The following is a 27,773-nucleotide window of genomic DNA, read 5'->3' on the forward strand; positions in this document are numbered from 1 at the left end:
AAAATTCCACCTCGCTATAAAATTATATAATAGTTTATAATAAAATGTACACTATCAAAGATTTTATGATCAAAACCCATGTAAAATGTCAATAATTTTACAACATAATTATAAATATATATATATATATATATTTTGTTTTATATAAAACAAAAATGTAAATTTAATATCTCAAGCATATTAAATTATATGCGGTAAATAATTAAATATGTTATTAAAATTATAATTATTTTATTAGAAATATTTCAAGATTAATAAATAAAAAAAAATTTGAAAATTTTCTTTTTTCCTCTAATAATTTGTTAAATTATTTTCAACAAATATTCTGAAACAATTTGAGAGAATGAGAGAGCCTTTAATTTTGAAAGTGAAAATTTACATTGAAAATTACAAGTCAAGAGAAGATAAGTGTGTCCAGCAAAGGTCAAACATTACAAAGGTAATTTTAGGACAAATTTGTGAAAATTTTCTTCGTACACATATGAAGAGAAAAAATAAAATGCGACTATAGAGAAACTTTGGAAGTACACACTGTGTGTGAATCGAATTAAAGGGATATTCCGAGCACCCGTGACCCGCTTAATTAATCCTTATTTGCCTGACCGTTGCAGAAGGAGAGAGAAAGAGAGGGAGATAGATAGAGAGAGAGAGGAAAGCTTAACGGTGGGAACGTAAACCACAACCTCGAGAATCAAGCGCCTGACTAACTATTCCCACCCAAAAGTCAAGTCCATTAACAAAATTAACGTCCATCTGTTTCATAACTAGATTAAGATTATTGTGTTAAATCGTGACCAACTTTATCAAGAAGCCCTTGATTCTGATCGCAAAATAATAATAAAAAAAAAAATTGAACAACTTTTGCAAAATTTCTAAATTTTCTATATATAGAAAAAAATTGTATTTAATTAAAATAGATTTTATTAAAATAAAATAATCGGTTACTTATTAGCAAATAAATATTTCTTTGAACTTTAAACCAAATAATATTTACTTGAACCAGATAATTTTTATTTAAATTAAATAAACTGTATTTGAACCAGTAATTTCTGTATTTGAAAAAATTAAAACAATTTAACTATAATAAATATTTAATACAAATGAATAATTATTAAATGCAGATAAATATTTATTTAAACAAATAAAATATTTTTTTCTACAAATAATTTTTTTTAATTCAAATAAATATTTTTTCGATTCAACTAAATATTTATTTGCTAATAGTCAAATAAACGATTATTTAAATCAAATAAATTTTCTTCATATTAAAAAAATTCCATCTATAAATTAAAAAAAATTATTTACCAAGAAAAAATTTTTGAAAAATCCAAAAAATAATCAATAAAATAAAACAATTTTTGTACTAGACAAATTTGGAATTGTTAATTTTTAAGAATATGAATTATTACCCTGTTTATCAATTGGTGACTTCAATAAAAATAAAAAGTATAAGAATTTGGTGAAAGTTTCTTTTTAACTTTTGTAATATTCAATTTTATTCTCTGCCCGTTTTCGCAAAAATTCAAAAAGTTTCTTTTATATTTCTATATATATATATCATATATATATCCCTCTCTCCTATCTATCATATCTGTCATCTCACGTCCAGTTTATCAAAAAGACGTGCCAGCTCTCAAGATTTCAAGTTTTTCTTGAAAAGAAAAGGAAAAGATAAAACTAAACCTTTATATTATTTTCCGCCGTTGCCACTTTCGAAATTGCATTTCATTCGATCAGAAACTTGCGTGTGTATTTTAGATTCGAAAGTTCATTATAAACATGTTTTTCTCGGAAAAAGCGTGTGTTTTCGCCTTTTATAATGTCAGAGGGAAAAGTTTTCAAATAGAAATTAAGATAAGAATTTTGGAAAATTATAGAGAGGATTTAACTTTTATATTAGTTGAATTAAGAGAAAGAGAGAAAGAGAGCTATATAAATAATGTGATGAAAATCAAATATAAATGGATGTGATTAAGAGAGTATTATTGTCTACGATGATGATGATAATAAATTTAAAACCAGTTAAATAAAATAGAAGTTTTAATCAGACAAAACGATTTAAATTGTCAGTAATTTTGTTTATAAGTAGTAAAAGTCAGTTTTAGTCGGACAAAGCAATTAAAATTGATGTAATTTTGTTTTTCAGTAGTAAAATCCAGTTTCAGTCAGACAAAGCATTAATTTTGTTACAACAATAATAATAATAATTTTAATTATATATTCTTTTAATTTTGTATTAAACCAAGTCCACTTCTGGGCCGAAAGGCTGAAGCTTAATTAATAAATAAAAATAATAATTTTAATTAATTTTTTTTAAATGAAGCTAATTAAATTAATTCAATAATTTCATGAATTCAATTTAATAATTTCAATAAATTAAAGTAATAATTTAATTAATTCAATTTATTGATTTAATATAATAATTTCATTGATTCAATTTAATAATTTAGTTAATTCGATGATTTAATTAATTTAATTTAGTAATTTTGTTTGCCAGTAGAAAAAAACATTTACAATCAGCCAAAACTATTTAAATTCATTAAATGTTGTTATTTTGTAGTAAACATGATAATAAATTGAAAACGAGTAAATAAAATAGAAATTTAATCAGACAAAACGATTTAAATTGTCGTAATTTTGTTTATAAGTAGTAAAAGCCAGGTTTAGCCAGACAAAACGATTTATATTGTCGTAATTTTGTTTATAAGTAGTAAAATCCAGTTTTAGACGGGCAATAAATTTAAATTGGCGTAATTTTGTTTATCAGTAGTAAAATCTAGTTGCAGTCAGACACAAAGCACATTAACTCGGTTGTAATAATAATTTTAATTTATTTAATTTTTAGAAACTAATTTAAATTAATTATAACTTTCTTTAATTAATTTAATTTCACTATTTCGTTTAAAAGTAGTAAAGGTCAGTTACAGTCAGTAAAATTTTAATTTAAATAAATATATATTTTCCTAAAATATTTCATGCCTATGCGCGCACAATTAAAGAAAAATAAAATTCACATTTTTAAAAAAACAAATCTTTCAAAAATCGAAAAAATTACACACCATCGCACAAAAACACTGAATATATTATTCAAATGTTATTCAAAAGGAATAATCACCTCCTCCTACTCTCGATACTGTATTATAAAAGTATTCAAATATCTCAAAAAAATTCGAAATTAATTCAGCATCTGATCTACTGTTTATCTTAGTGAGAAAGATATCATTGACGTTCCCATATTATTCAAGGAAAATTAAATTTATCGATCCAATATACATATATACTTTCGAGACGACTTTTTTATATAGAAAATCACAAGAGGTATATATAACGAGTGAGAAAGTGAGAAGAAATTCAAAAGGAAAGAAGAAAATGAAAAGAAAAGTAATAAAAATCAAAACGAATGAGTAGTACTTAAGAATCTTAAAGGTATATATACAGAGAGAGAGAATGTTGAAGGGCGGACGAGAGAGGGGTGGCAGTGAAAAAGAGAATGGCCTGATCAAACTCCATACTCTTTCACACAGGCCACTGTTTCAGCAGGGGTGCTTTTATCGAAGTAGTTTCCCAAAAGTTTCCAGTCTTGGACAGAGCAAAAGAGAGAAAGAGAGAAAATAAGAGGAAAATGGTTCACAAGTGAAGGAAAAGTCTGGGTATGAGAATGAAAGCATAGACCTGAAGCACTTTGCTTTTCGATATCGAAGATCCATAGCCGACAAGTATTCTCGCTCAGCCAGAAGCCGCACGGATCTTGCACTTCCGCAGGACACATAGGAAAAAAAGGCTGTTTGGTCCCCGTCGTCGTCGTCTTCTGCTAGCGAGATGGCAATTTTCCCATCCCCGAAGCGAGAGCAAAGAGCAATAAATAAAGGCTCCGTGGATCAAAATAAATTGAAGTGCATTTAACTTTTACGAGAGTCAAGTTTCATTACAAAATACCAAGAAAGACCTTTATAGAAAAAAAAAAGAAAAAAAAAAACGAAGAACGATTATTACAATTACTTTCATACGCGTCGAAATCGATGAAAAAGAAAATCCCCGCCAAAAGTCAGGGGGATAATAAAAAATTAAGATGATAAAAAAGATAATAGAAAGATAATAAAAATATAATAAAAAAAAATTCTTAAATCTTAAAAGTATAAAAATACTTTTATATTATATTTTATATTATATTTTATATTATAATTATATTATTTTTAATAATATAATAGTTTTAGAAAATATAAATGACTCTTTGGCTAAATTATCCAACACTTTCTGCGACCGAAAATGAAGTTCATCAACATCTATATTAAAAAAAAAATTTCCACATCCGTTTCAGCCGTTTGCTTTAAAAAGCAAGTGACACGTTTTTAAACATAAATATCGTCTCGCGTCGTTAAATAAAAGTTTACTCGTCGACATTTATATTCTATGCTACGACCAGTGAAAAATTAGTTTCGCCTACAAGCGCGCGTATTTTTCTCTACATATATACGCTTATCTATAATCGTACAAAAAATTGTAATGTTTCAAAAAAAAAAAAAAAAGAAAAAAAAAGAAAAAGGAATTCTTTTCATAAACAGCGACACTGTAGAACGTGTCATGTATATAGTAATTTAATAGCGACTTAATTGAATTCAAAGTGAGTTGAAGCAAATTACAGTAAACAAATTTAATTTCTAAAAATCTCATAGAAAAATATTAAAAACTATAAAAATGAAATTAAATATAAAATTATTTAAAAATTTTAATTAATTCACTCAATTTTTAATCCAATAAAAATTAGTTATTTATACAAAACTTTTAATACTTTTTTTAATTTTTAAAAATGTGCAATATGTCAATCACTAATTTTAGTTAAAATTTTTACCGCAAAAAGAATATAATTCGACAAATTTTGTTAATTAAATCCTAATTTGGAGGAAAAAATTTTCTTTTCCCGCTTATATATACAATAAAATAATTAACGTGTGCAAATTGTGAAATTAATTATCTCCTTTGTACCCGTAGAGACAAATTATTAAAATTACATATATATTATTCCTAAATATTTTTGTACTCTACAAAAAAAAAACAGAAATTTAATTGAAACTTGTTCAATATTTATAATTTACAAAATTTATATGTGCTTGCATTTTGAAAATTACATTATTATGTAATAAATAGAGTTCCCTTTTATGATTATGTATTTTAAGCACATGTGGATTTTCTACGTTATAAAAAAAAGAATGATAATAAATAATAATAAATTTTTTATGATATATGCTTTTTGCAGTTTTGGTCGGCATATGTGCCATGTTCCTCACAGCATTTGGACTCGGTACAACTTGCCCTCGAGCAAATCGACCTAATTCGAAGACTGGTCAACAAACATCCCCAAAATATGGTTCTCGTTACTACTGCCGAGGGTAAGTCGCACACTTTTTCACGTCACTTTAAATTTTCATTCTTTAAACTTTATCGTCCAAACAAAAATTTATTCTAAATTTATTTCTTTTTAATAATTTAATTTTTCTAATCCCAAATAAATTTCTTTTTAGTTTCATTTTTACACTGAAAAAAAAATTTATTTGATTCAAATACTCGATTACTTGAGTATTATCAAATAAATATTTATTTGAACCAAATAATTTTTATTTGAATTAAATAAATTGTATTTGAACCAATAATTTCTGAAACAAATACCATTTAATTGACTCAAATAATAATTATTTGATAAAAAATAAATATTTATTTGATAATAGTCAAGTAATCGAGTATTTGAATCAAATAAATTTTTTTTTCAGTGTATTTATTTATATTTATTATTACTATTATGATTATTATTTTTATTATCATTATTATTTTATTTGAACTAAATAAAATTATATAAGTTTCGCGTATATTTTTACAAAAAATTTTACTTTACTGTTCAACTTCATTTAACCCCTTTTTATTATATATTGCATTTAATTACTTTTCGCTTTATTTAACCAGTAACTTGCTATTACTTTACGGTTTCATTATGTAAAAGCTTCTTGTATTAAATTTCTTTTTTTTTTATCATTAATAAATGCAAGTCGCACCTTTCATCCATTTACATATTCAACATCTTTTTTTTTTCTATCGTCTCTTACTTTACAAAAAAAAAATTTGCAATTCAACTTTACTTAATTCACGCATTTATTATTTAACTCTATAGTGTATTAAAAAAAATAAAAAAAAAAAAAAAAAAAAAAAGTGATACGCAATTTCATTCTATGCTATACATCTGCCACGGGGGGGGATGTAAAATTGTTGAGTATAATTTATATAAATTTCATAGGCTATAAATTCTAAAGGAGAAATGATTTTCGTTATAGATTTCAGTATCGAATACATAAATTTCTACATATGGTACAATATATATGTCGAAAAATTTATGCGACATAGAAATATACTGTCTTCATGTTTATGGAAGATACTTTTGGGTTTGAAGCTATATATCCCATAATATGACCTATAGAATATAACTAGTAGTTTATTATTTTTTTTTTACAAAAATAAAAATAGATTTATATTCCCATCGCGTTATTAAATTAATTACTAGTTTTTTAATATTTTATTTAAATAAGTCGACGGGACAATAAAAAAAAATGTCGAAAAGTAAAACAGAAAATAACGAGAAATATCTATAAAAAGTTAGAGCTTACATTTGTTATTATTTTTTTTTTTTTTTAGTTTAACTGTTGTGAAAATATTTGTCAATTTTTAAATTGATGTTTGGACATATAAAGTTTGAAAAAAAAAATAAAATAAAATTTGTCTGATAAAAATTGAGCTTCAGGCGCAATTCGCGTACTTGTCAAACGGCACTTTTCTATATATGAAGGCTGGACAAAACGACCATACGATAAATGGAGAAAATATCTCGCGTTATTGGGTCAAGCATCGCGAACGTTCCTGAATGATGATAAAATTCCAAACCCGGTCCATTTGTCTGGCGCTGGTCCAGTCGTTTTCAACCCTTCTCTCTCTCTCTCTCTCCGACCTATTTGATTTTCGATTCGTCTTGCTATTCACTTTAAAATCGAAACTAACAAGTGATGCAAAAAATCCCAGTTAATCGTTTTGTGTGTAGAAATAAAAGCAATTTTCATAGAAATGGAATTAATCGAGAGAAATATTAAGAAACTGATAAAAACTGTTATGATTGTGTAATTATTATTATTATTTTATTTTATTAATTAATGGAAATAAAAATATAATTTTTTCTAGAGGATAAATCCTTTACAAAGAAGATATAAACTTTGTGAAATTTGATTCTTGGATGAACGTCAAACATATCAGTTGATTTCAATTTTCTGCGACCAAAAGAGAATTAAATCTGCTTTGCATGAGAGGCGAAATCTCAAATGCGAATATGGGAAATAGAAGAGTAGATATGCCACTTTGAGCTTCAAGTATCCACTCGATGTATTTGTTTCGATTCAAGTGTATTCGACGCACAAAACCAGAATTTTCTGGCCATTTGCCAAAAGAACGTTTGCTACAACACAACCTTTATCTACTAAAAATGAATCAGGATTTAGATTTTTTTTTTCAATCGCCACAGAAAAAAAAGTAATTCATATAAAAATCGAAAATTATCGAATTAATCGTAAATTATAAAATTAGCCAAATTAGAATACAAATTTTTATCTACCTCTAGAATAATAAGTGCGAAAAAAAATCTCTATGAATTTTCTAAAATCAATTTCCCCCCCAAAAAAAGGAGGACCTAAAAAAATTAATTCCGAGAAGATTAAAACAATTTTAATTTAATTTAGAAAAATTGCAAATAATTCTCAAAGATTGATAAAATTCAACACTAATTCTTCTGTTGAAAATATTTGTACATGAAATACTTGACATTATGAAATTATTATTAATATACGGACATTCTCTCTTGACAAACAAATTTTGAAACTTAGTTACACAGTATAAGCTTTATACTCGCAAAGTTGAAATAAGTAGAAAGCACGATAAGGGAGCTTTTACACGGACGTGGAACGTCTGATAGACGCCCTGACATATATCTCTCTTAACCCGCACAAGTCGGAAAAAGACAACACACAGCCAACGTCAGTGTTTGTAACAGAGTATCCTCAGCGTCTTCCTCCACCTTTAACGGGTTTAGTGAGATATATAACACAATGTTTCTCTGCCAATTTAAAACTGTAAAAACCCTTTAAAGATGAATATTTCCATTATTTCAAATATTTCATTTATTAATTCCATTAAATTTATTAAGTTTATTAGATTTATTAAATCTATTTAATTTATTTAATTTATTAAGTTTTATTAGATTTATCAGATTTATTAGATTTATTAAATCTATTTAATTTATTTAATTTATTAAGTTTATTAAATTTATTAATTTTGCAATTTTTATTTCGTTCATTATTTTATTTTTTAAAATTCAGAACCAATTAATTTAAATTGCAATTTATTATATATTTATTTATTATATTTTATTTTTTTTTTAAATTCTCTTTTCCAAAAAAAAATTTCGAGAAAGAAAATCAGATATTTCAAAAAATTGTTCATACCCCGGTAAACGAAATTAAATTCGGGTAAAGCAATTATAACTTTCTAGTTCAATTTAACGACCCTGACGATAGAAAATTTTATAATTGAACTTCAATACTCACTCGTGCAATCCCTTTGACACGTTTCGAGTTTGCTGAATCGAGGAATAAAATCTCACGATTAATTCTCTAACAAATAAATATATATATATATATATATATATATATATATATATCACTCTCATATCGATATATCACAAGTGTGCGAATCAAGCACTTTTCAAGTTGTTTAAATAAACACTTTTCGCAGCTTAACAACTTTCGAGTACCCAGTAAGTGAGCTGAAACTCTCGAAAATAGTAAAATGATAAAATTTATAGCGGCGTGAAATAAAAACGAGAAAATTATATATTTTAGAATACCTATACAATTTTTTTTCGATTCCAAACAAGAAAATCATAATTGACAACTAATTAACAAATTAATTAATAATTTGTCAAGAATTAATTATAATAATTCAAAAACTATTAAAAAAAATAGAAAAGAATTTCATTTTATTAGAAGAAAAAAAAATAAACTCGAAATTCTTTTTCATATTTTAAAATATATATATAAAAGCAAATAGTCACTTTCAATTAAATAAGAGGGAACATCTGGAATGGGGCGGGGGAAAAAAAAAAAGTCAACAATTTTATTCTCCGATACTAGTTTTCAAGTGAATATGCTTCGATGTATTTGACGAGAAGTTGAACTGGACAGTTATGTGTAATCAAATGAACAACCATAAACCCACTTTCACGTGTAATCTCTCGATTTGATTGCGGTATTTCGCCGCGTAAGTAAAATCAGTTTAGATAAACGATATTGCCCATCTAGACACGAATAAAAAAAAAAAAAAAAAAAAGTCGAATTGAACTTGTAATGAAAATAATGCCTTAAATAAATAAATAATCGGAAAATGAATTTACTCTTTCTAAATTATTCAATATTATTAAATAATTAACCAATAAATTAGACAATATTTCGGTTATTTGTGTTTCAAATTAGTGATTGATTTCTTGCTATTACAATATGTAATATAGAGATTTTCATTAATATTAGTAATTGATACAGTAATTAATATTTATCACCAATTAATTATAAACATAGGTATTTTGTAAAATAGATTGAATTATTAATACAAAAATGGCAAAATTATAATTTTAACATTAAAATTATAATTTGAATTTTGTATTATATATTTATTTAATATAGACGGGTAAACAATTATTCTCTCTAAATTTGAATTAGTATGTTTACTAATTTAAATTAGTGACTCACTTTTTGCTTTAGAATTAGTTAAATTTTACTAATTGTTAGTAAAAGTTACTAATAACTAGTAGAATTTTACTAATTGAGAAGCAAAAAGTGAGTCACTAATTTAAAATAGTAAACTTTTTTACTAATTCAGATTTAGAGAGTTATAATTGCAAAAGCAATAAAAAAAATTACTAAACAAAATATTCAATACGAAAAAACGTAACCGGAATTTGTAATAAATTTTTGTAGGTCTTTAAAAAAATGATTTAAAACTACAATTAAAAAATTAAAAATACTACTCACCAATTTGCATATCACTGGAAAGGCGCTTCAAAATCACAATATGGAATCTGCAACATAGAAAAATCGCAACAATAATTAATTTATGATATAATAAAAATTTTTATTATTATTATATTTATCATTTTATTTTTTTATTATTTCATTTTTTTAAAATTTCTTTTTGAAAACTATTTTCAGAAATTTAAATCAATAAAAAAAAATTTTCTCAATTTATGAAAAGTTGTAATAAGAAATTTTTTTTTTTTTAATTGAAATTACAGGGATAGAAGAAGCTCACAAAGATGGTAGATTAGCAAGTCTCATAGGGGTAGAAGGGGGTCATGCAGTTGGAGCAAGTCTCGCCGTGCTGCGGATGCTGTACGAGTTAGGAGCCAGATATCTCACTCTAACTCATACGTGTAATACACCTTGGTGAGTATCGGATACGAAAAGTTGAAAAGTTTTTTCTTTTCTTTTGAAAACAAGAAGAAGAAAATTAAAAACTACTTCTTGGAGGGAAAAAAAACCAGCCCCCCCCCCCTCGTAAAAGTAGTTTTCCTCCAGTTTAATCGACTTTTCAAAAGTCTAGTCTTATTTCAATCTTTATTTTAATTACTTTTTTTCCTACTCTCTCTCTATCTCTTTGATTCAAAAACTTAAATTTGTAAAAATACACCAATAATTAAAAATGAATTACATTTCACAAACAATTTTGTTATGAAAATTTCATTACAAATATAATTATTTCATAAAAATTTTTTACGTGTTTTAGAAATAAAACTTAATTTTCCGAGTAAACGTTTGAATTGGAAACAACACCTCTATATATGTAAAATTTTGCATAATTGGTGGATATTCATAAAAGCAGTGAAATCAGTGATTGTATTTAAAAACGATTTTACGTTCTACAATAATTGCAAACAAGTTTCACATAGTACATACAACCAATATCTGTATAAATACGCTGATAGCATGTTGCTTTTGTTACCATTCGTGTATATATATATATATAGAGCGATTGGTCGTTATCCGATTTTCTTTTCTCGAATAGTTTCAACTGTATATAGAATCAAAATCAAAAAGTATTAATTTATAGCTCGACTGACAAAAACAATCAACGCAAAAGTGCAAATAGGATGAAACTAATTCAAATCTTTTAATTCCATAATGTCTGTGCAATCAATAAAAATAAATTTACATTCTCTCTAGCGTGAAATTTTATTCATATATATCAATTATTTTCAAATTACATACTGCATTTAACCTCTTTCATATTTTCAATTAAAAACATTCATTTCAGAAATATGAACAAATTGTTTTTTTTTTTTATTTATCCAATAATGGAAAAATTAACTAAAATAAAACAATAAAAAAAAAAAAATTCCTTGTTGAACTATTATTAAAACACACTCATTGTGTGTACACTAAACAGAAATTGGTAAGAAAAAATTTATACAAGAAAAAAAACACATCAATGGCTGTTTCATTTTACAAGAAGTAATTTTCTGAAAGCTACTCGAAAATGTGCAAAAGCAATTTATATAGAATAGCTTCCATTTTCTTTTGTTTAATTTCACAAGATGGGAAGAAAGAGAAAGAGAACGCATTAGTTGAATCTTAACAGTGAATGTCTGTTTCTTTCTCTTACGAGCTTTGAAATTTCAATGTCTTCAAAGTTTCACTGAGCGATTTTCAACTTACAAATTGTCATCACTGTAAATTTCCTTCAACTTGCTACTTTAAATCAGATATAATTATATATTTGGGACGTTTCACGTCAAACGGAACAGAGCTCTAGCCAAAAATTGGCTTGATAAAAAAAATCGTTTAAGGGCTGAAAAAATTTGTACACTCTTGTACTTTCGAAAGCAGATGGGCGATTTCAGAAATTCAATATGGCGGCGCCTGTAGATGTGATATAAGTCATCAATGTCACGATTCGACAAATACAAACATGAATAAAATTTCCAAAATTAATTAAATTGAATCAAAAAATACACTTTTAAGCATTTTTGGGGTCGCTGAATACGAATCTGAAGTCAGATTTTAAAAATTCAAAATGGCGGATCCAAAATGGTGGTCGATTTTTAAAAATTTAATATTTTTCCTCAAAACTTACTACTTGGGGGTTTTCGGGGTCATAGAATACGAATCTGAAGTCAGATTTTAAAAATTCAAAATGGCGGATCCAAAATGGTGGTCGATTTTTGTTAAAACTAAATATTTTTTCTCAAAACTGGTTACTCGGGGGTTTTTGGGGTCGCTGAATATGAATCTGAAGTCAGATTTTAAAAATTCAAAATGGCGGATCCAAAATGGCTGTCCATTTTCGTTAAAATTCAATTTTTTCTTCGAAACTTGTTATTTAGGGTTTTCGGTGTGGATGAATTAATTATAAAATTAGATTTTTTTGATTAAATATGTTATTCGGGTGTTTTAAAGGTCGCTTATTTTTAAAACAAAGGAGCATTTGTATATTTTTTAGCCAAGTGTCTTTGAAACCTTTTATGAACGATAGCATTGTAATTAACAGTGTATATTTTTTAGAGCTTTATGATTTTACCTTTGTAAAAGAAAGATTTAAATATCAAAAGTCCTTACAAACACTTTACTACTCATTAATTTTACATATTATTTTTTTATTTTTCATATGCGCTTAGTTTTTTATTATTATTATTTTATTTACAACATGTTCGCATTCAGCGACCCCAAAAACCCCCGAGTAACCAGTTTTGAGAAAAAAATTGAGTTTTAACAAAAAACGACCACCATTTTGGATCCGCCATTTTGAATTTAAAAATCTGACTTCAGATTCGTATTCAGCGACCCCAAAAACCCCCGAGTAACCAGTTGTTAAAAAAAATTGAGTTATAACAAAAATCGACCACCATTTTGGATCCGCCATTTTGAATTTAAAAATCTAACTTCAGATTCGTATTCAGCGACCCCAAAAACCCCCGAGTAACCAGTTTTGAGAAAAAATATTTAGTTTTAACAAAAATCGACCACCATTTTGGATCCGCCATTTTTAATTTTTAAAATCTGACTTCAGATTCGTATTCTACAACCCCGAAAACCCCCAAGTAGTAAGTTTTGAGGAAAAATATTAAATTTTTAAAAATCGACCACCATTTTGGATCCGCCATTTTGAATTTTTAAAATCTGACTTCAGATTCGTATTCAGCGACCCCAAAAATGCTTAAAAGTGTATTTTTTGATTCAATTTAATTAATTTTGGAAATTTTATTCATGTTTGTATTTGTCGAATCGTGACATTGATGACTTATATCACATCTACAGGCGCCGCCATATTGAATTTCTGAAATCGCCCATCTGCTTTCGAAAGTACAAGAGTGTACAAATTTTTTCAGCCCTTAAACGATTTTTTTTATCAAGCCAATTTTTGGCTAGAGCTCTGTTCCGTTTGACGTGGAACGTCCCATTTATATAATAATTGAAGTTTGTTACAAAATTTTCGAAAAACGTATTTTTTTCGAAATAATATTACGAAATGAATTTTCTTTTTCAATCAACAAAAATTATCCAAATGAAAACAAAACCAAAAAAAAATTGTTTTAATTAAAAAAAAAAAATACAATTTCACTGCTTTTTCTATTCGCCCTTCGATTCAGGCAACAGTTTGTTTGATTTAACCCAAATTTGATTGTATTGATCAAATTTTTATTTACAAAAAAAAAAGAGTGGGGAAAATAATTTTTTTCTTATTGTTTCTCGAATTAAAAAAAAAGAAAAACTTTCTCAACTGTTTTCTGAGATTTCAAATAACATTTTATAATTATTTTTTTTACAAATAAAATGAAATTTGAAAAATGCCTTACTGACCTGTTGGTTCGGTAGGGCAGACTGCAGCACGGCGGATGAACCAGGTCAAGTGCCTCACACCGGCGGTCTTTCCAATTTTGGAAAGGTGAGTTAACATTTCATTTATCATCCCCTACATATATATATAACCAACCCAAGTGTGTCAAGACAAAAGAAACTCAAGCAAAACATTCTCTTGAAAATTCTCTTCTATAATTTACTCCTTTTTTTACATTTCCGTAATTTAATTTTCCTTTTTTAATTTTCACTAAAAAAAAACCAACATTAATTAAATTAGTAATATTTTTAATTCAATTAAAAATATTAATTTATTTATTATTCTTAAATATAACTTCAAATTTTTCAAAGAATTACAATAATTTCTCCTCCCAAGAAAATGTTTTGTATTTCAATTTTCACAAATTCACGAAGAAACTAACAAATTTTAACTGTATGTTTAGAAAAAGAAAAAAAATTATATTTTAATGTCAAAAAAAAGTGGAAAAATATCCGGTACATTAAATATCGTTACGGATATGACATAAGCAATCGCAGAAAATAAATAACTGTTATTCCTCGAACAGTCTTAAACAGAATGTTTTTTTGGTATCGAGCAAAATGCAATATGAAACACTTCCCATCAAAAAGAAATGTTTCTTCAACATAAACTTCCATATAACAGATAAATCTTTTTATAATTAATATTTTCAAAATATTTTCAATTATCTATTTTTTATGATACAATTTTCCATAACGAAAAATTAAATTAAAATTTTAGTTTTGTTCAATTATAAAATTTAAATACAAAAAAAGAAGTGTGTATAAAGAATTTAACCAATCGTTGCGAAATGAGTTCCGAGTGTTTGGTTTAGAATTTGATTTCGATCTGTACGTGATAGGGAAGAACAATTACGTCTGTGGCAACCAATCGCAAAGAGTGCAAAACCCGTTTAAGTTTCAGAAGAAGAAAAAAAAAGAGAAGAAAAAAATACCAAAGAATGCATCGAACCAACAAATCTAAAGTAAATTAGGAAACCAGGTGTGTGCTTTACAAAAAAAAAAAACCTGTGACACGAACACTAACGATAAATTAAATGCCACCTCAGACTTTTTTTCAAATTTATTATCCTTTTCATTCTTTGCAAATTCGAATACAAGAAAAAACGATAATTTATCATTTAAAACACATTTTCTTCAATTAGCCACACTTTTTTTTTCATCTTTCACCATATTTCGAAAAAAATATCAAAAATTTTCTCATCACCTATACAATCAGAAATTCTTTTATATATACAAAGAAAAAGAGAAACAAAGAGAAGATAAAATAATGTGAAGTATAAACATCGCTTCATATTTGATGTGTGCTTTCCTATTCTACCATGTGAAATAATTGGAAAATTTTCTCTCAGAAAATTTCAATCACGCAAAGTTGAAAACTTTTTTTTTTTTTTCCCACACACATGTAATAAAACAAAACGAACTTAACTTTGTTAAAAAAAAAAAAAGAATATACAGAGATTTTCTTTTGTACAAACAACATGCTTCAAAGCAAGGAAATTACCTTTAGATGTAATCAGTCCCGGAAACACAAACTGATGCATTTTCAAATGAAAAACGTTTCTCAAAACTGTTTTTACATATATATATATACATATGAAGATATATTTGTTTATTTTCAAGCAAACACAAAAAAAAATTGTATTGAAATTGAGTCTCAACCTATTCTGTGTTTTTTTTAGATTAGTTGCCAATACTACAAGTGTGTAGATTTTGTATTTGTAACTTCACTGATGTTAAATGTCAATGATCATGAAACAAAAATCAATATTCAATTGTCCGAAACATTTGAAACTCGAGGATAGAAATTTTTCAATATTTTCCTCTCTTTGATTTAATCAAAAAATATTAATTAACTAGCAAAGTTAAAGGCGCGCAATTGTTGTGCAATTGTTTGTTATAAAGAAATTAAAATTAATATTATCAATAATAATTTAAATTTATCAGAAAATTATTACATATAAAATGATAATAATGAAAATTATATGTTTATATAATATTTAATAGAATTGAAACGAAGCTGAAGTACGCAACGTTTATCAACAAAAACATTTTTTTAAAAAAAAATTACTATCTTGTACGAAATTTCCTGGCGCATCTTTTTTCTTTTCATAAATTTTTTTGTATTTGTAACAGTTTTTGAGAAAAATGCAAAAAACTAAATTTTCCTAAAAATCACTTTTAATTAAAATTTTCATTTTAATTCGTTATAAAATGTAAAGTTCTGGATACTTTTACATACAATTTACAGGATTTATAGTTTAAACTATCCTTTGAATGATCCTTAATAATAATTCATTTTTAATTTTAAAAAAATTATTAATTCTTTTGTTGCTCAGTGCTGCAAGACTTAATATTATTTAAAAGCTTCGTTTATCTAGGGAATTTTCTCTGAGGAAAAACCTTCCTCTGAATAAAATGTTCATTGATAATAAAAAAAAAAGTGTATTAAAATAAAACTTTACAATAATCTTTATTGTGTATCAATAAACATTTTATTCAGAGGAATTAATAACTTTTTTTCTAATTAAAAAATGAAGAATTATTATTAAGAATCATTTAAAGGATGGTTTAAACTATAACTCCTGTAAATTGTATGGAAAAATATTCAAAACTTTTCATTTTAGAACGAATTAAAGTAAAAATTTTAATTTAAAGTGATTTTATGAAAAATTTAGATTTTTGCTTTTTTCTCAAAAATTGTTACAAAAACAAAAAAAAAATTTATGATGAAAATAAAGATGCACCAGAAAATTTCCTACAAGATATATAGTAATTTGAAAAAATTTATTAATTAATAATATAATATAATAATATAATTTTATTTGAAAAAAGAAAATTTTTTCAGTTTGTCTATTATTTTGTTTTCAAAGTATATACACACTTTAGTACTTTAGTTCATTTATAATTTACAATATATATATAGTGAAAAAAAAACACGTCAAGGTGGAGCAATTTTTCATTTCCCACAACGCAAATACACGTCATACATCATGTCACGCATTTTATTTTTTTAACCCCTTTGTTTAAAAAAATAAAAAAAATTTCAAAATAATAAATATTTTTTAATTTAAAACGAGTTAAATTACAAATAATATAATTAATATTTTAATGAAATTATAATTTGAAATTTTCAAAAATTTAATATAAAAATACCTTCATTTAAAAAAAAAAAAAAAAAAAGATAATTATACAGAATAATGTATCTATACTATAATATTAAGTTGATTCAATTTCTTGTCTTTAGGAATAAAGAAAATTTTATCTTTTCTTTATGTACATATTAAGAAGATAAAAGAAATTCGTTCTCTTTTATCTATTTCAGAAATTTAATTTATGCAAAAATTTTCCTCTTCCCTTTCTTTATCATTCTTAAAGCTTAAGATGACATTTAATATCTTATAATAATATGATAAAAAAAAAGAAATTTTAATATACATATTATTGATTTTTTGTTATAATGCGTCTTCATATTTTTTTTTTAATATACGTAAGTATTTGCAATGGTTTTTTCATTGCTCGTAATGGTAAAAAGCTTATTGCTAATCGTTTGCTATAATCCGCTCTACTCGGTATATTTTTAAGTGCTCATAAAATACTTACGAGCGACACGCTAATCATTCCAACAAATATCAGTTGGTATAATTTCGACTCTTAAAAATGGTTTCCCGTTTAAAAAAAAAGAAAAAAAAAAAAAAAAACGTTTTACATATTCCATCAATAAATTATAATTGCGAATTTTTATTAATTTTTGTCTGGACAATATCAAAAAGGGGAATAAAATTTAAATGTATCAAGACTTTCATTAAACTCGGTTATATATAACAAAGTTTTAATAATATTCTGGTTCACATTGGTACTGAAGTAAAGCGGATATAGTTTCATGTTAATCGCCACGAGAACAATTTGTTGCTTACTATATATGTATATATTTCTCAGTGGTAAATTATTTCTGCCGAGAGGTGAAAAGAGCAATGAATTTACTGGACACTCTGAAAATACTATATGCAACCATATGCGATCCTTTATAAGCAAATTAATTTTAGGATTCAACTCTTAGCCGTTGGTTAATTAACTTTTCCCGAGATGAGACAAAGCATGGTTTTCTTTATGGTTATAGCAAGTGAATTATTCACTCAGGCAATTTATTTTCATGTCCAGATATATTTTTTTAAAATTATTTTTAAAAAGGGACATTTAATGAAAATTAGTAAGTTAAATATTATATTTAAAAAAAAGATAAAATATGACTATAAATTTCCGAGATTTCAAAGATTAAAGAAGCTGTTAGCGTTATTAAGGTAAATGGTCTTAAAGTGCAACATTTGATAAAAAAAAAATGCAGATAAAAGTATTTAGCAAAGAAATTTTTTTACTTTGATGTTCATTTTTGCGCCTATATTATGATACAGAAAAATATTTAAATGTATTTTCGTGAGAATTAAGCTTTTCATTTTTTTGTATATAAAAACCGAGACATTTTTCTTTAGAAATTATTTTCTTTTACTAATGTTGAATATAAGAATTCCTTTTAGATAAAAAAAACTCGTATATTACTTTAATTTGTTTCAATTTAAATTTTCTTTGATAAAAATATTTTGCTTTGTAAAAAAAAATATAACAAAACAATCTTTTTACATATTTTAAAATTGCAAACATATAATTAATTCAAATAAATTTTCATGATTTAGTACACACAGTGTTTTTAACTAAATAAATAAATTGCTCTTTTCACTTTGTCCAGAGAAAAATAATTTTTAAAAACTAATTAACAAAAATGAAATTGCACTAGACTTTTTGAAAAAAAATTTAATTAATACCATCTAAATTAAATGAAAATGTAAATCAGAGAAATCTGGATTTCTGTCAGTATTTATTTATGTGTTTTATAAATCTTGACCCTTGAATTAACAACTAATAATCTGACAATCAGTTTTCCATATAACGTTCGAGACATGTATTTCTTGGGTATAGGATATAACCCTTTGAGACCAGCTGCTGGCCTAGCAAAACTTTTCTCTCCTAATTAAGCGGAACAAGCTTCTCTCCAGCTTTCAAACTAAAGTTGTCCCTACAATACGAGCAAAACGATATAGCGAAGGCCTGACTATAAGCGGATAAACTTTTCAAAAAGAAGATTGGGAAAAAAAAAGGAAATACCGTTGACAACGAATTAGCAGAGTTTACCGAGAAGAATGAACGAGAAAGAGAGGGAGAGAGAGAGAGAGAAAGATCATATCTTTCTCTCGTAATTTATGTGTAAAATTTTAGTTAGAATGAGCAACCCCAACGGAGATTAAGATTAGAAGAAAATTGGTTTTTTTTAAATTACTAACTAATTTCTATTAGATTTCATTGAAGAGATAAGAAATTAAATTTTTATTTTATTATTTAATAATCATTGTTTAAAAAAAAATTCTTAAACCTCTTAAAAATAATAATAATAATAATAATAATAATAATAATAAAATAATTTTTTTCCCAACAAAAAAATACTGTTCTCGCATTTAGATAAAGCACGAAAAATATTGTACTACTTTGAATTAAATCATATTATAAAGACAAAAGACTAATTAACAATGTGTAAAACTGGAAAAAAAAGATTATTTTAATCCCGACAAAATCTCTTTTTCATTTACATATAGATCCGTTGCAAAGCATTTTCATTTTGAACAGATATTATATATATACTCCATATATACACAACTTGATGAATTTTAATGAGTAATAGAAAATCCTCGGAGTATTCAGACAATTATAAATTTATTCAAATTTTTGTTAACCATTCAAAATAAAATATAACAAATTTTTTTTTCCATTTTATATTGTCAATTTAAAGATTTATATTTTATATACGAGTTCATATAAATAATAAAATTCAATATCATATTTTTAATTACCATTCAATGTTTAAATTAAAAAAAAAAAAAAAAAAGTATTATAAAAATTGGAATATGCAATTCTGCACCCAGAGAAAATATAATGTCTCGGAGTTTAATAAATATTTATTTATTTCAAAATAAATTTCATTTGAGGTTAAATAAAAATTTTATTTTCGTTAAATATAATTTTTGTGCTAAGAAAATTTTTTTTATTTGAAATAAATAAAAAGTTATTAGGCTTTTTGCTTCTGCAAAAATAAAATTTTACTAATTCAGAAGCAAAAAGTGAGTCACTAGTAAAAATGTTTACTAATTTGAATTAGTGACTCACTTTTTGCTTCTGAATTAGTAAAATTTTACTAATTTTTAGTAAAAGTTACTAAATATTAGGAAAATTTTTACTAATTGTTAGTAAAAGTTACTAATAATTAGTAAAATTTTACTAATTCAGAAGCAAAAAGTGAGTCACTAGTAAAAATGTTTACTAATTTGAATTAGTGACTCACTTTTTGCTTCTGAATTAATAAAATTTTACTAATTTTTAGTAAAAGTTACTAAATATTAGGAAAATTTTACGAATTATTAGTAAAAGTTACTAATAATTAGTAAAATTTTACTAATTGTTAGTAAAAGTTACTAATAATTAGTAAAATTTTACTAATTCAGAAGCAAAAAGTGAGTCACTAGTAAAAATGTTTACTAATTTGAATTAGTGACTCACTTTTTGCTTCTGAATTAGTAAAATTTTACTAATTGTTAGTAAAAGTTACTAATAATTAGTAAAATTTTACTAATTGTTAGTAAAAGTTACTAATACTTAGTAAAAATTTTACTAATTCAGAAGCAAAAAGTGAGTCACTAATTCAAATTAGTAAACATTTTTACTAATTCAGATTTAGAAAATATATTTTTATTTGCTTCAAAAAAATTTTCATTGTCTGAATAAAAACAGTAAAGAAAAAAAATTAAGATCGGTTGAAGTATTTTTCTTTTTCTCAAAAACCCTGAAAATCCCTCTCTGTTTTAGATGATGAATAAGATTGATTAATTTCAAGTATATGACTGTGGCGATGAAAACATTCTTATACCATTTTTCAATTCAATGAATATCCTCTTTTCGCGCGCGTAAAGCACAAGATAGTAAAGTCGCATCTGTCATTCTGTCTCGAGACTTTTGTATATACATATATATCGCAAAATCCGGCATCGCTATTCATGAATGAGGCCAAGCAATTTTGGCAGTGAAAGAAAAGGAAATAGCTCGCAAAGGGTAGCTCATGTTATATGGACAAATATGGCGCCAAAGAGAACGTCAATCAAATTATTACCTCTAAACGACAAAAAGCTTTCAGTCCTTGTCACTTAGATATCCTCTTTCACACACACCCCCCCCCCCCACATCTAAGACGCGCGGAAGTTAATCCCACAAGAGGAAATGCGTTCTTTTCACAAATACATATATATATGAAAAAGACATCTACTCAAAACACATATTCACCGCGAATAAGCCAAAAATGTGTGATAAAGTTTTGAATGATAGAGCAGCATTCATCCAACTTAAGAGATTTTTTTTTTTACTAAAATTGCAAGAAAAAAATATTCTGATTAAAAAATTAAAATAATTATAAATATAAATTAAAATAAAATAAAAAAATTAAAATAAAATGAAATAAAAAAAATTAGGATTTTGAGAGAATATTTCGTTTTTTGCGAAAAATAAATAATTCGTTTTTTTTTTTTTTTTGAAAGAAACGTTTTTGCTTTATTTGCTGTACGAATGGAAATGAATATGAACGCATAATTTTTCACATGATATATACATTTAAAATAAAAAGACCACATATATGAGCATGCAATATTTATGCGTTGAGTCATATGACTAAATAAAAAAATAATTAAAAAAAAAATGTTTCAGGAAGAGAAAAAAAATTTCAAATGCTTGCCTCGCAAATTTAAAAACCAAAATTGTAAAATTAAAAAAAAAATAGAACAAAAGAAAATATGAGAAACAATAGTCATCGTGCAAGAAAAAAACATCCTATTTTAAGTAGTATACATTTTTTACATTGTCAGGCATAATTTTCCAAACTTTTTTTTACAAAATAAAAATTTCGCCAGCAGAAAATAATTTTAACGTTTCTAAAATTATCAAAAAAATAGAAAATTTCATAATTATATATTAAATTACTTTTTGAAAATATAAACTGATTTTGTAAATAAATAAATAAAATAAAAATAAATAAATAAAAAAAGAAATAAAAGAGAAATAAATAAAAAACTAACTAATTAAAAAAAAATAAATAAAGCACTAAAATAGAGATTAATTTAAAACAAGATATCAATTCAAAAACCACGATATTTAACTCATATTCAAGTTTTTTTTTATACAACATTTTGTCGAAATAATATTTTTAAAGTTATTTCTACGCATTTATATCCAAACAGATTACGAAAATAGTGGTATTATTAAATGAAAAATGCTCTAAAAGTATGCAAATACTTTATCACACATTGTCATATATATATAGAGAGAAACGAGAACTTTTTTATAATACCAGACAGAGAGGAAGAGAGAAAGTATGAACCAGATGCTTTCATAAATTTCAAGAATGCATTGAAAAATTTTTGAAACAATTTTATACTACAAAAAATGTAAAAAAAAATCACCCCCCCCCCACCCTTCTACGAATTCGGTATAGAGAACAATGAGGTTTAATTATTTTTAAATCATATTCATATTCAACTTTGTATATTTCCTTGCTTGGGAAAATATTTATCTCAAAGCTACACACTACTCTCTCTCTCTTTCTCTCTATAGCCTTGAGCGCTTCGAGAAACGCATATAAAGAGTTAAAAAAAAAGATAGGGGAAGGGGGTGGTCTATACACACACGAACATCTTGCTAACGAGCGTCAAGCACCTTTTCGCCATTTTTACTGTTAGCAAAATTATGCATGCACAAAAAGAATAAATAAATCAGGCATCAACGTATACGTGTTTACTAACAACTCGAAAAAAATTCTACTTTTTTTTTTTTGCAAACGTATGAAATTTCAGATTGTTTTTTTTTCTTAAACGAAGAGAAAACTAAAGTTATTTTTATATATATTTTTTGAAGCAATTGAGTTTTATTTCTGTTTTAGAGTCTAATTTAAATTAGGGACTAACTGCTATTAGTTAGATTTAAATAAATTTTACTGTCAATTAGTCGAAAAAAAAAATTCGCTAATTCATAGCAGTTAGTTACTAATTCAAGATAATTTAAATTTCTACCTACTAATTTCAGTCAAAATAACTAAAATTTCTAACTCATTCAATTAGTCAAATTTAGCTTTTTTTAAAATTATTTTTTTCTATCAAAAATCTACATTTAACTTATAATTATTTCCTTTTTTTTACTAAATATTAAACTAAATAGCAAACATTTTACTAACTATTTACTCTCTAAATCTGAATTAGTAAAAATGTTTACTAATTTAAAATAGTGACTTACTTTTTGCTTTATAATTAGTTAAATTTTACTAATTGTTAGTTAAAGTTACTAATAATTAGTAAAATTTTACTAATTGAGAAGCAAAAAGTGAGTCACTAATTCAAATTAGTAAACTTTTTTACTAATTCAGATTTAGAGAGTACTTATAACTAATTCAATTAGTCGAATTTGTTTATTTTTTCTAATTATTTTTCTACTAAAAATTAGCTACTTCTTACTAATAATTATTTTTTTACTAATTATTGAAACAAATAATCACCCTATATTTTAATAACAATTTAGTTATTTGAAATTAGTTCAATTAGTCGAATTTGTCTATATTTTTTACAAATTATTTTTCTACTAAAAATTAGTTACTTTTTACTAATAATTACTTCATTTTTTAACTAATTGTTGAAAACAAAAATTTGCAATATTTTACTAACAATTATTTATTTACAACTAATTCTATTATTCTTTGTTTATTTTTTTCTACTAAAAATTAGTTTTTTTTACAAATAAAAATTTCTTTTTTAATAATTATTAAAATAAATAGCCAACATTTGACTAACGATTAGTTATTTTTAACTAATTTACTCTTTAAATCTGAATTAATAGAAATTTTAACTAATTTGAATTAGTTTGCTTTTTCCTTATGAATTATTAAACTATAACCAATTAATAGTGGAAAAAAATTTTTTTACAGATCAAATTAGTAAAATTTAGCAAATTCTGAAGCAAAAGTCACTAATTCAAACTAGTTAAAAAAATTTACCAATTCCAATTTAGAGAGTAAAACGATAATATTAATTATTTTTAAATTCTTTTTTTAACAAACTAACTTTATTTTTTAAAGAGCGAATATTTTTTGACCACAACTAATTGTTGAAAACAAAAATTTGCAATATTTTACTAACAATTATTTATTTACAACTAATTCTATTATTCTTTGTTTATTTTTTTCTACTAAAAATTAGTTTTTTTTACAAATAAAAATTTCTTTTTTAATAATTATTAAAATAAATAGCCAACATTTGACTAACGATTAGTTATTTTTAACTAATTTACTCTCTAAATCTGAATTAATAAAAATTTTAACTAATTTTAATTAGTTTGCTTTTTCCTTATGAATTATTAAACTATAACTAATTAATAGTAAAAAAAAATTATTTACAGATCAAATTAGTAAAATTCAGCTAATTCTGAAGCAAAAGTCACTAATTCAAACAAGTTAAAAAAATTTACCAATTCCAATTTAGAGAGTAAAACGATAATATTAATTATTTTTAAATTCTTTTCTAACAAATTAACTTTATTTTTTAAAGAGCAGATATTTTTTGACCACAAAATTTTTTTCCACTTCTTCTAACGTACTCTAAATGACTCCCCCTCTCCTGTTTCAAATATTCAAGAATGTTATACACGTTGCGACTTCAAAAACAAAAAAGAAATTTACAAAACGCAAAGAACATTGAAATTCTTGCAGAAAGTTGGATATCAAGCACAGAAAAGAGTAGAATAAGAAAAAACAAGAAAAATAAGAAGAAGAAAAGAAAGAAAAAAAAGCACAATCTCCTGCGTCGTGTTTCGGGCCAATAGGTGTCAAGACTTGTAACATGGGTTTATAATGCAGCATACCAACGTAAATCTAAAACCTCCGCAAACACTCTTTTCTCTCTCTCTTTTTTTTTTAAATGATTGTTTCACATTTTATCCCTCATTCTTGGCGTTCACGAAAAAAAAAATCATTCTTGTCACTAACAAAAGATTCTTTGTCTTTTTTTTTTTTTTTTTTGTTTGTTTCTTATTCAGAGCGTCGTCCAGGAGATGAATAGACTGGGAATGATGGTGGATTTATCACACGTATCGGTGCCCACAATGTTAGATGCCATGAGCACATCAAAAGCTCCAGTGATCTTTAGTCATAGTAGCGCTCACGCCCTCTGTAATTCCTCAAGAAATGTACCAGACCACGCATTACGTCTTTTGGTAAGTTGGCGTGCGCGAGAGAAAAGTAACTTTAAACCTATGCAAATAAGGGCTCAGAGAATCCTTTTCAACTTCAAAAGCGCACACACAGATGTGCACAACTTTTTTTCTTTGGCAAACCGCATAGTTCTTTTAAAGGAGAGATTTTTATATGTTATATACGCTCGCAATTCTCTCAGAATTCTTCTAGAAAATTTATATATATATATAATATATTATATTTGAGAAAAAAAAAATAGAATATCAAAAAATCCTTTTTATTCTCTTTTTCATTGATTTCTGAATTGGTGAATATTTAATTTGTGGAAATTAATATTTAATTTGTACAAATTATAACATTTAATTTAAGCAAATTATTATTTAATTCGTATAAATTGACATTTAATTTATACAAATTAATAATTAATTTATACAAATTATTATTGAATTTAGACGAATTATTATTTAATTTATGCAAACTATTATTTAATTTATACAAATTAAATATTAAGTAAATAAAAATAAAAATAGTAAATAGGAAAAAAAATTGTTAAAAATTGCATCAGAAAAAAATATTCTCAAATTCTTATTTTATTTATTTAATTATTATATAATTTAGAAATCAGTAGTATAAGTCGGTATTAGTCAGACACGCATTTAGGAATATAAGTAATTTTTAAATCAGTAGTATGTTTTAGTCAGACAGAATTTTTTCTCAATTCTTATAATTCAGAAATAAGTAGTAAAATTCGGTTTTAGTCAGACACCAAAATGACTTTAATTTTGCCGCAAGTAGTAAAAGTCAATTTAAGTCAGACTAATACTTTCTAGGAGGAGAAAGCAATAAAGTCTATTTACACTACGTATAACAATAATAATTTTTATTAAATATATAATATTTATATTTATAAGTAGTAAAGTCAGTTTCGAGTCAGACAAAATTTACACTGTAAAAAAAAGTACTAAAATAGTACCACTTTTAGGTATTAAAGTAGAACCAAATGACAATTTAGTACCTAAAGTTGGTATTAAAATAATACCTTTCGTTTTGCAGTGTAAGCCAATGATTTTCAGTAGTTAAAGTATGTTTCAGTCATTCTTATAATTCAGGAATAAGTAGTGAAAGCCGGTTTTAATCAGACACAACTTATAAAAATTTCTGTAATTTTGTCACAAGTAGTAAAAGTCAATTTAAGTCAGTCAAACTTTCAGCAATAGCTACAATTTTCAAATCAAAGTGAATATTAAGTAAATAAAAATAAAAATAGTAAATAGGAAAATAAATTGTTAAAAATTGCATCAGAAAAAAATATTCTCAAATTCTTATTTTATTTATTTATATATAATTTAGAAATCAGTAGTATAATTCGGTATTAGTCAGACACGCGTTTACGAATATAATTAATTTTTAAATCAGTAGTTAGAGTATGTTTTAGTCAGACAGAGTTTTTTCTAAATTCTTGTAATTCAGAAATAAGTAGTAGAATTCGGTTTTGGTCAGACACAGATTATCAAAATGACTTTAATTTTGTCGCAAGTAGTAAAAGTCAATTTAAGTCAGTCAAACTTTCAGCAATAGCTACAATTTTCAAATCAAAGTGAATTTATCCCAATTTTATATTTTTAATTTTAGAATATTTTTTTCATGATTCAATGTTAACAAACGCAATTATCAAAATTTAATTTAAATAATTAAATTATATAAAGCCTAACATTACCGAAAAAATAATAATTTTGGAAAAAATTTACTTTTTTTACAGGCACAATCAGGTGGCATAGTAATGGTATCATTCTACCCATATTTCATCAGCTGTGGTGAAAAGTCTACGCTAGAAGACGTAGCTGGTGAGATTTTTTTTGCACGTTCTGTTAACTGACAAATAGCTTTTAATCTCCCTTTCACTCCGCGCAAAAGCGACCCTTATCCTTTTCGTCCCGCGAAAAAAAAAATACAAAAACGTCCGTGATTCAGTCTCCATAAAAACTCTGAACCTATGTGAAGAGTAAGAAGTAATTGAAGAGAGAAGAGTGAGAGAGATTTAACCAAAAAAGAAATGTGGCAAAGTAAAGAAAGCGAGACGGCAATATGGCACTCAAAAATCTTGCGGTAGTTAACGAGAAGATTTTTCGCGCCTCAAATTTCAGTATATAATTATTATTTGTAAAAGGAACTATTTTTTTTTAAATCTGATTTAAAAAAACGATCTTGAACAAAATTTGTATCGCCAAAAAAAAAGGAAAATATTATAAAAATATTATAGTGAATCCTATAAACATTTATAAAAATTTTACTTTTTCCCCTCATACGAGATCAATAATTGTCAACTGACCGTAAATAAAAATCTTTCGCACGTATATTCAATTCATATGTAGAAGGTAAATTGCACAGTTCATCCCAGCAATAATTCATGCAACACTGAGCTTATAATTCTTTCGCGCTTAGTGAACCATATCAGCGTGTCGATATCCCGATTTTTCACAATC

General features: G+C 25.2%; 1 protein-coding gene across 1 annotated transcript in view; it reads left to right on the forward strand.

The window, feature by feature from the left end:
- LOC127281868 (dipeptidase 1) overlaps positions 1-27,773 on the forward strand; it is a 66,843-nt gene that overhangs the window by 26,387 nt on the left and 12,683 nt on the right. Inside the window, exons 4-8 of the mRNA XM_051305837.1 lie at positions 5,255-5,387; positions 10,370-10,520; positions 13,947-14,016; positions 25,134-25,310; positions 27,050-27,134. Of these exons, the coding sequence (XP_051161794.1) occupies positions 5,255-5,387; positions 10,370-10,520; positions 13,947-14,016; positions 25,134-25,310; positions 27,050-27,134 (616 nt within the window). The remainder of the gene's footprint in view (positions 1-5,254; positions 5,388-10,369; positions 10,521-13,946; positions 14,017-25,133; positions 25,311-27,049; positions 27,135-27,773) is intronic.

This window comes from Leptopilina boulardi, unplaced genomic scaffold (genome assembly GCF_019393585.1).
Source record: "Leptopilina boulardi isolate dan_hultmark-lab unplaced genomic scaffold, ZJU_Lbou_2.1 LbouV2_278, whole genome shotgun sequence".
Classification (NCBI taxonomy): Eukaryota; Metazoa; Arthropoda; class Insecta; order Hymenoptera; family Figitidae; genus Leptopilina; species Leptopilina boulardi.